This window comes from Triticum dicoccoides, chromosome 4B, assembly GCF_002162155.2.
Source record: "Triticum dicoccoides isolate Atlit2015 ecotype Zavitan chromosome 4B, WEW_v2.0, whole genome shotgun sequence".
In the NCBI taxonomy this organism is placed as follows: Eukaryota; Viridiplantae; Streptophyta; class Magnoliopsida; order Poales; family Poaceae; genus Triticum; species Triticum dicoccoides.
This window is the reverse complement of record NC_041387.1, coordinates 104395497-104405394: the sequence shown is the minus strand read 5'-3', so window position 1 is coordinate 104405394 and position 9898 is coordinate 104395497. Positions and strand designations below refer to the sequence as shown.

At 58.1% G+C, this 9898-nt stretch overlaps 1 protein-coding gene across 1 annotated transcript; it reads right to left on the bottom strand.

Moving 5' to 3' along the window:
- Nucleotides 1–3674: 3674 nt before the first annotated feature.
- LOC119292563 (WD repeat-containing protein 44-like) lies at nt 3675–8597 on the bottom strand. The gene is made up of 9 exons (XM_037571363.1): nt 8508–8597; nt 8251–8335; nt 7815–8090; nt 7177–7728; nt 4843–6686; nt 4665–4716; nt 4492–4577; nt 4313–4406; nt 3675–4204 (listed from the first exon to the last, which is right to left on the bottom strand). Exons 1-9 carry the CDS (start codon nt 8595–8597, stop codon nt 3675–3677), a joined length of 3609 nt encoding a protein of 1202 aa, XP_037427260.1.
- Between the last annotated feature and the right edge of the window lie 1301 nt (nt 8598–9898).

Sequence of the window (9898 nt, the reverse complement as noted above, 5' to 3'; positions counted from 1 at the left end):
TCTCCTTCTTCTCCTCCTCCTCCTCCTTCTCCTCCTTCTCCTTCTTCTCCTCCTTCTCCTCCTTCTCCTTCTCCTCCTTCTCCTCCTTCTCCTTCTCCTCCTTCTCCTTCTCCTCCTTCTCCTTCTCCTTCTTCTCCTTCTTCTTCTTCTTCTTCTTCTTCTTCTTCTTCTTCTTCTTCTTCTTCTTCTTCTTCTTCTTCTTCTTCTTCTTCTTCTTCTTCTTCTTCTTCTTCTTCTTCTTCTTCTTCTTCTTCTTCTTCTTCTTCTTCTTCTCACCCTTGTCTAACCTTTGTTATCCCACATAGCCTGAGCCCACTCCAACCTTTTTTCCACATGGAAGGAGCTGAGCGGATCATCAAGCTTCACATCTTCCTCCTCTGGCACAAGTTCATCACAACCCCATTGTAGGATCCAGTTGTGAAGGATGCAACATGCAAGAACAAGCTTAACTTGGGTAGGGTAAGGATGGAATGGCTTCTAATCCAGGATATTAAACCTATTCTTCAGAGCTCCAAATGCCCTCTTAACCATTACTCTAAGGCTGGAGTCTCTAAGATTGAACAGTTCTCGATGAGTCCTAGGATAGTTCCTACCAGAGAACTCATTCGGATGGTACCTGGTTTTCCTGAAGGACGGAAGAACACCTGGCCGACATGCATAGCCAGCATCTCCTAGGTAGAACTTGCCATCTGGGATGTTGATGCCATCAGGTCTACACATGTTGTCACTTAGAATGTTAGCATGATGTGCTTATCCTTCCCAGCCAGCCAACACATATGTGAACTTCAGATCAAAATCAATAACAGCAAGCATATTCTAGCTTGTGTAGTGCTTGCTCCCTCTGTATGCTGCAGATTGTGACCTCGACACTCTGGCAGTGACATGAGTACCATCAATTTCCCTAATGCAATCCAGACATGGCATTACAAGATGGTGTTATGGCTATAGCAGAACAATAACAACATATCAAGGCATGAACTATGTACTATCAATGCTCACCTTGAAGTATGGATACCATATTGGGCTAGTGCGATTCTTGTTAGGAGTCCGGTTGGTTGGTGACATGTTCATCTCTCCTCTGAGCTCAGAACAACTAACACTTGCCTGAAGTACCTGGAAATGGTCTCCACTGATCTCCTGAACGTGTTGTGCATAACCCTCAACCTTTGGTTATGACCAGCAACATGGAGGAACATGCTACTTGGTCTTCCAAAGTGGTGTGGCCGTTATCTTGTAGCAGCCCCCTGCTCCTGAACGTCTGCACAAGCCTTGAGAAAGGTGCTCTTTTCATTCAAAGCATCCACAGAACCTCTATGATGTTGCAGTTGTAGATGTAGTTCAGATTCGTTATCCTCTCCTGATCCCGGATTAACATCGGACCATACCGGATGAGAGGCTTGTCATTCTGACAAACAACTCCCTTATGGACCAACATGATCCTGGCCTGAACCATAGCTATCAGCGAAGCTGCGTGAATTACAAGCTTCGTCCATTCATCCACAACTTAAGCGACATCCATGGTGCGATCAACAATGGCACAATCGACCCTAAACGGCCCTAACGAACAACCAAACAGAGGAGGGGGGTGCTTACCAGGTTCGAAGTCAGGAGGGGGGGCTGGCTGAAATGAGGATGGTCGGATGAAGTCGAAGAAGAAGGGGAGAAGCAGCTACCACTGCCAGAGAGTGCCGCTGCCGCCACCTACGTTGTCGCCGCTAGCGCAGATCTGAGTCCTCGCCGCTGTCATATGCCAAGTACATAGGAAGGGCTTGTCCAAGAGCCAGGGGTGAGCGAGTAAATGGGGGGGTGAGGATTTCCATCTTCCGCCATCTTCGGCCGAATCCCCCTGCACCGTGCCCTATGCCGGGACCAGCTTTTGTGCTCGAGTGAGCCTGGCTCACGGGAAACGGCCGATTCGAGCGTTCCCAGCAAGGCAGGCTCTGGGGTGCTTTAATTATCGTGCCGATGCGAGCCATGCCTCCTTGCACGCAACCAAACGTGTTTTCTTTTCATACTGACCAGGACTGATTGGGTAAACACATGTTTTTTTAGAAAAGGAGGATGACCCTCGGTCTCTGCATCTGGGAGATGGATGCGGCCACTTTATTGATTATTCTCGAGGACCTTACAAAGTATTATAACAGTATGCCTGAATCCGCCATCTTGGCAACATATGCCACTGCTCCTATCCATATAATGAAGGCGCGCTAGCTGGGCCAAATACCCAGTCCACTCACCTAAGCCTATCATCAAAAGCCAGAAGCCCCGGCCGAGCCACATACCGGGTCTGGGGCATAAACTGGTATCACGCACTAACATGTGTCGTCGCCGCCATCTTCCACAGGTCCGTCTCCAGAGCAGATATTGAGGCTTCTACCTTGTCAGACCACTCTGCCATCGACGCCACCATGACGCCAGACAGCAACCTCCTCCTGCGCGAGTCCATCACCATGCATCGGGCGCCGAGTCTCCACTGCGCCATGCCGTCGAGATCCGCCGTCATCAATGAAGCACCGCTCCACCAAAAAAGCCGCCCATTGGTCCCTCGATCTCGTGTATGCCTCCAAGAATGACGCCCCCAAGGAGGAAACGACACCAATGCGCCGCCATCATCTGATCTATTGATCTAGGGTTTCCCCCGGAGGTAGCAGATAGAGGTCTGGAGCTTCTCCACGGCGATGCCTTCAAGAATTTAATGACACAAAAGAGTGCCGCCAACGCCGATCTTGGCATCAAGCCGAGAACTAGGTTTTCACCCGGATCCGCTCGAGGAACCTCCATCAAGCATCGTGTGCACCGGTCGCCGCCGATCTGAGCCGCCGCACATCGAGCAGGTCGCACCGGCCAGATCAGATCTGTCCGGAGGGCAAACCACACATGGCGCCGACCCAACCACCAGGCCCTCCATGCCGCCACCGCTGATCCGAGTTCACATGGTCCGTCGCCGCCGACCCGGCCGCTGCCGCTGCCCGAAGCAGGGCCAACCGCCGCACCCTCCACCATCCGCCTTAGGCCGAGGCGTCCGCCGCGCCGCCGCCGGTCAAGGCAGGCCCGCCACGCCATCGAGGCCAGATCGGCCGTGCCGCCACACGCCGCGGGGCTCCGCACCGCCCCCATGGTGCAGGAGAGAGGGAAGGCCGCCGCCACCGCCGTCAGCCCCTGGGCTATAGGCCGGCGGCTTCCTTCGGCGGCGGCGGAGGGAGGGATAGAAGGACGGGGAGCCCCCGGCGGCTAGGGTTGTAATCCCGCCCGGGTCGCCCGAGCCGGGGCGACGCGGGGGGTATGGGGGACCACTGCTGGGCTGTCCGGTGGCTCCAAAGATATGTGCATTTGGATTAAGATATTTCTTCTGTTTCACGCAAAAAAGAACTGTTTTTACATTTTATAATCTACTTAAATACAGTACAATTGTAATGTCGTTTACATTTTTTTCTCACTATATTGTACATTGTTCTTCTTTCCTCCCTACACTTGAAACTTCTCCGCCCTACCCAAACACAGAGGTAAAGCCAAAGGGGCCGATCCCATCAAAATGTTCGTTGACCGATTGTGTGCAGTGTGCGTCGTACGTGTTCGATCGTTCGTAAAGCTGCTGCATTCATGCTCCTGTCCTGCTGCAAAGATCAAGAACCACTCCCTCCCTTCCAACGAATCCAACTCGAAATCAAGATCCATCACTTCTGCCCTTTGATCCCCACTGGCATCCCGAAGTTCTGGTACACCCTCATCTCCCCGCCCAGGCCCGCCGTGACCACCACCATCCCCCACGCGTTGCAGCCGGCTTCCCGCGACGACGGCCCCATGCGCAGCATCTCCGCCTGTGAGCCGGGGAACGTAAGCGGCCCGGACTTGGGACGTGGTGGCAGCTGCACGCCGTCGCCGAACGGGTCATTGTCCGACGCTCTCCTGCCAGCGCCGCCATGGACGCTCGACGACGCGCGCTCGTCTCCCGCGCGCGGGAGCGGCGACGGGGAGGACCCGGGCCACGGCACCGCGGCGGACACGTCCCTGCAGAAGAAGTACTCATAGGAGCGGCTGGTGAGCCACGTCTTGGCCTTGACGCCGATGCCTCCTCCTGCAGCGGAGCCCATGCCGCCGGCGGCGCGTCTCCAGACGTAGACGTGCGAGTCCTCGCTGGCGCAGACCACGTAGCGGCCGTCGCCGGAGTAGGACGCCGAGAGCTGGCTGCTGGTGTTCTTGAACCCTGGCAGGCAGAAACACGGGTTCCCTGTTCGTTGTGGAGTTTGTGGCAATGGAACGGGTGCTGCTGGTAAAGGTGAGGCGGGGCATGGCCTTGCCGCCACTGGCGTACCTTTGAACTTCTGGAGGACGGTGATGCCGTTGAACACCCGGATCTGCGAGTCCGCCGACGTCACCAGGATCTCCGACGGGTTCCCCGGCGCAAACTATACGTTAACATCGTCCGGTATCAGCATCGATCGATCCGTTTGCCATTGTTTGTCAGTTCAAGAAGGTACAAGCAGCAGGTACCTGGAATCCGGTGATCTTCTTCGCCTGCGACTTGCGCTTCTTGGATATCCTCATGTCGATCTGAGCCTCCTGGTTCAGCTTGCAATCTGGCACCAACGCATCAGAATGCTCATTGATCATAGTACTAATTTTTTTTACTAGCACAGATTACGTGTTACTGACATTGAGATTACCTCTTGTCTTGTAGAACCGACAGCACCCCTTGTGCGATCCAACGATCGCAGCCTAGGAAAAATTTAAGTTTGAACAACACACGTATTAAGCTCATATGGATTTGGGATGCATGATGTGTTTTTAGACGATGAATGGACTAGTTGATACTACTACAGTACAAGAATCGAATTAATGAACCTGGCCGTCGGGGGTGTAGCTGGCGGCGGTGACCATGTCGTTGAGGTCGCTCCAATCGACGACTTGCCGCTCCGCCACGCTCCAGATGCGCACCCTGCAGTCCAACGAGCCGCTGATGAAGTAGCCTTCGTCCGCCGGGTTGAACTGGATGCACGTCACGTAGTCGCTGTGCCCGAACACCTGCAGGCACGCCTTGCTCTCCACGTCCCACAGCCGCACCGTCTTGTCCATGGACGACGACAGCAGCCTCGACGACTGCTTGGACCACGACAGGTCCAGCACGTCGTCCTCGTGGCCCTCGAAGACGCACGCCGGCTGCTCGGCGAGCGCGAACACGGTCTCCGGCAGCACCACGTGCTCCGGGAGCACGTGCTTGCTGCTCTTCCCGCGCAGGACCTTCCTCGACAGCGCTGCCAGCCCCGGTGCCCCCGCCAAGGACCCGCCGTCGGCGGGAGCCAGCGGGGGAAGAATCTTGCCGGTCGAGAGATCCGGCGTCAGGATAGAGGGGGAGGCGTCGGTGTGCACGACCTGCCAGACACGCACCACGCGGTCCTCCCCGCCGCTTGCGAGGTACTGGGCGTCAGCGCTGAACTTGATGCTCCATATGGACCCCTCGTGCGCGCGCACCTCCTGCCGCATGTACAGCCCCGTCAGGTCCTTGCTCGACTGGCCGGAGTGGTGCACCTTGAGCCGCTCGGTGGACGACGACGACGTTGAGGCGCTGTCCGCCGCCGCCGCCGACGACGACGACTTGGACTTGGACATGGTCATCGCGGACGGAAGCGCGGACGACCTGTCCCTGTCCCTGTCTTTCTCGTGGATGAGGGCGGCGACTGTGGCGACGATCTTCATGTTCTTCAGCCACCGTGGTTTCTTAATCGTCGGCATCCCGCCGTCCTTGTTCCCCGCCCCCGCCTTCACAGTCTGGCTCTGGCTTCGCCGCATGAGCTGTTTCACCAGCGGGGTGTACCCGGCGAAGCCATGGGCGTTGTGGGCCGCGCCGCGCGCGCCGTCCGTGGACTGACTGCCGTTCACGGCGAACACGTTGCCGTCATCTAGGTTGCAGTTTCTATTTTCTCCTCCTCCATCGTCCTTGGACGCCACTGATGGCAACGGACAACGAGCGGCTGATCGGAGAGCCCTGTGCATGGGCGAACCTTGCAGAGAGTGCGGTGCCGAGTGCACGCGGCGTAATGCCGTCAGCTTTCTCGAGGCGGCGCCTCGGACGGCGAGTCGGCTATCCGACCGGCAACGTTTAAGGAAGGCGCTGGGCTGCCGTTTGATGATCTGGAGAGGCGTGGAAGCCGCAGACGGCGCGGTGCTCGGCGCGAACGCCCGCCGCGGTGGACGCCTGGAAGCGTTCCTCGTCCTGGCGATGCGGCTTCGGAGGATATCTCTGCTGCTGTTGAGGCCCATCCCATGGAGCAGTCGGCGGCGACGCTCCTTGATGGGCACGGGCTCGTCCGCCTCCATCCACATGTCGTAGTCGTACGTCGACAAGTCCTCCTCCTCGTCTCCCTCATCCTCGTCCAGCTCCGCCTGCTCCTCCTGGAGCCGGTCATCCACGGCGGTGGCAAAGGAGACACGGGCAGCGTCGCTGAGGCCATCCTCCTCACCGTCGTCGGAGGGGAAGCCCTGGTCGGCATCGCCGGGGGGCTCCATGCGATCGAGGCATTGAAAGAAAGACTCCTGCTCGCTGCGGCCATCCTCGTCGTCCGTCGCCGCCTCCCGGAATCCATTGTCATGGCTCTCAACGAGGACACCCACCTCGCCGTCGTCCTTGTGGCTCATGGTGTACGGTTCTTGCCTGGCGGTGGCAAAACGAATGGCCTGCCGGCGCGTGCCTGGGAGAGAGACCCTTGCTATCCCAATTGCTAAATTTAGGGGCACGTTTTGTAAGGCTGTAATGTTTTTTGCCGTGGCGCCTGCTCCAGTAAAGGCATGGCAAAAGGGGGGAAGTTCTCCGATCAAAATTTGATCACATTGGAGAAGAGTCACAATAGTTATTTTTATCACATCAGATGGGTATCAACTAGTATATGATCTAAAAATAAAATAAAAAAACATGAGCCTGACTTTATAGATAAAGCCACATGGTCGTTACCTCTAAAAAGAACTATCCGGTCGTTATTGCTAACCATCCATCGACAGCTTCCATTCCTAAAAGTCATTCTAACATTTTCTTGCATCAGTTGTGGGAGAAAAGAATTTTTAATGTTTGAAGTGAGATGATATGGCTTCTATCTTTGAAAATTAAAGCATTTATCAGGATCCTGAAGGCTACTAAGACAAGTAATATGAATTGGTTTCGTATCTTCAAAAGCATTTGCCAACCCGGTTTCCCGTAAATGGACGAAAATACTAGAGGTGGCGTGTTCGGATTGTGGTCGGCGCCGTCGTCTCCCCGCTCCGAGATGAAGACGCCGACGTCGGCGTAGTCGGCGAGAGCCGACGCTCGGATGGCGATGTCCTCGCGCTCCGCCACCAGCTCCGGCAGTGCCTCCTGACGGAAGGTCGCCAACTGTGCCAGACGCACGCCGGGGTACCAGGCCTTGACGAACTCCAGCACCTTGGCAGCCCTAGCCCGCGCCGCAGAGCTCTTCCAGGCTTCGAGCCGGTTCGCCGCCACCTTCAGCCAGTCGGCCGTCCGACTGGGAGTCCGCGGGATCTGACCACCCGGCCACAAGCCCTCCAAGACCTGCGACTCGGTGCGCTGAAGCCGGCGGAGCAGGCGGCGCATTGGCTCGAGGCGCATCCAGACAGCCATGAGCTGTTCGCCCAAGGTCTGAGGCCGGTCCTGCGCGATCTCCTTCCCCTTGCGCCTATACTCCTCGCGCTGGGCCTCGATGGCCATGCAGATGGCGACGGAGTGGCCCGGGAGGAACTCTGCCCACAAGAAGACAAAGGTGTTAGAAGACGTCCTCTGGCAGCACTCGGCAGCGAGCAGTCGGAGCGGAAGGAAAGAGGCGTACCGTCAAGCATGTCCTCGATCACAGAGTAGCCGCCATGGAGGAGCTTCTCCTTCTTGGCCCAGTCTGTGCGCTGGGTCTCGAACTCGGCCCTGAGTTGCTCCTCGTCCGCCTTCAGCTGCTGGACCTGCTGCGTGTGCTGTTCGGCCTGGTCCGCCAGGTCCACCAGGTCCTTCTCCAGCCGGTTGCACGCTGAGACCACCTGGTCGCGCTCCTGCCCCAAAACCCGGAGCTGGCCTTCGAGCTCAGTCACGCGCTGAACTAGCTGGGCGGCAGCCGCTGCAAAAAAATACCAAGGGCGTCATCATGTACTTCGACAAAAACAAAAACAAGCCTTCCAGAGAAGATCCGGCCTGACTGCTCAGCAGTCAGCCCGAATCTCGGGGGCTACACCCAGTGGGTGCGCTGGCGCGCTCCCACTGGAAGTCAGCTTACTTACTTCGGCTCTGAGCCAGCTCAGTAGTCCGGGTGACGAGCGTCCGGTTCTGCATGTTGTAGGTGGCCGCTCGCATGTTGTGGTAGTCCTGCAACGGCAGCAAGCATTTCAGCAAACAAAAAGAATACCTTTGAGTTCCAACCCGCCTGCTCAGCAGCTGGCTCGGAACTTGGGGGGGGGGGCTACACCCAGTGGGTGCGCTGGCGCTCCCGCACAGAAGATTACAAGACAAAAATAAAACAAAGGCAAGGCGCGCGTACCCGGACGGCTGCCCGCGTTGCCAGCATCTCTTCCCTCACCCTCAGGAGGGTGGCGTTCTGGACGAGGAACCTGTCCTCCATGTCCCGCATCGCCAGGATCAGGGCGCTGGGCTGGCCCCTGCCACCCAACCTGAAGGAGCGGTGCTCGTGGCCTCAGCACTGGCCCTCCATGAGCTCGAGGCTGCGGCCTCCACCCGCCTCGGCTTCGAGGTCGCCCGCATTGCACGCAGACTCGCAGGACCGTGCGCCGCCATGGCCCGGCTCGCCGTCTGCCCAGCACCGGCTAGTGGTGCCTCCAGCTGGCTGGGCTCGCCACCTCCTTGCCCGCCAACATTCGGCGCGCGCTGGGTCTCCTCCAGCTCCGGGATGACGGTGTTGGGGACCACCGGTTCCGTTACCGACTGGTCGGCCGCGGCCGCCCCAGGCGGCGTTCGGTTCTCTGCCATCTCCACCTCCCGCTGTTCGAGGGTGATGGTCTCCGGGACCTCGCCACCAGTCAGACCCACCGTGACCCTAACATCGGCCTCCGCCTGCGCCTTGGTCGCGGCTTTCGCCTGCGCCTTCATCGCCGCCTCTGCCTCCGCCCTCTCTGCAGCCTAGACCTCCGCCTGCGACACCTCCTCTGCCTGGGCGTTGGCCCGCCCCTTCTCCGCGGCCTCTTGCTCCTCGCGCGCTTCCCGCACGTTCCTCTCCTTCGCCGCTCGAAGGGCAGCAGCCAGATCCGGGCGCTGAGCATCCTCGGAGCCGCCCATTAGGTCCATCAGTGAGGCGGACGGAGCCCGCGTGGTGGCGAAGGTAGTCCTGCTCGGCAAGAGAGCAAAGATAAGAAGTCACCCCAAGATAGAAGAAAAAACATGAAGTCATGGCGGCAAGCATGCTTACCCGGACGTATAATGGCATGGGCTTGGGCTCCTTCCGGGCGGCGGCCACCTTCAGGGCCTCTTGTCGCCTGGTGGCGTCCACCTGCTTGGCCTTCTTGGCCGGTTTGCTACCAAACCTCCCTGCCAGGCGGTGCTTTTGCCCACCGGGTGCAGCAGCCGGCCGCGGTGTAGAAGGTCCGGCTCCAGTTCCCGCATCTCTCGCCAGGTTGGCACCGCCCCTCGACGTCCTCGTCGTCGTCCGGCCAGGACCGGACGTTGCTGATTCCTCCTCCGCCACTCGAGGAGCCGCCTTCCCTAGCACCGCCTCCTCCGGTGACCTCCTCCTCGCCGCCTTCCTCCATGGCGGCCGCCCCCAGCTCGGGGTCGCCCACGTTGCTATCTGCACGGTCCGGCATCTACTCCTGATCCGTGGTTTGCAATCGTTGGCCTGGGAAGCACTGCCATAAGGCCGACTAATCAGGACAGAAGAAAAAGAACAACATAAGAAAAGCAGCCGGACCGGGTACTTAC

Bases quoted from the DNA above. Each gene is read 5' to 3' on its own strand.
- LOC119292563 (XM_037571363.1), bottom strand. From the start codon at position 8,597: ATGCGGGACATGGAGGACAGGTTCCTCGTCCAGAACGCCACCCTCCTG. The intron at 6,687-7,176 runs GTTGGCAAATGC...TCTCTCTCCCAG, and splicing joins GTCCATTTACGGGAAACCGG to GCACGCGCCGGCAGGCCATT. The intron at 4,205-4,312 runs GTACGCCAGTGG...TCTGCCTGCCAG, and splicing joins CGTCCTCCAGAAGTTCAAAG to GGTTCAAGAACACCAGCAGC.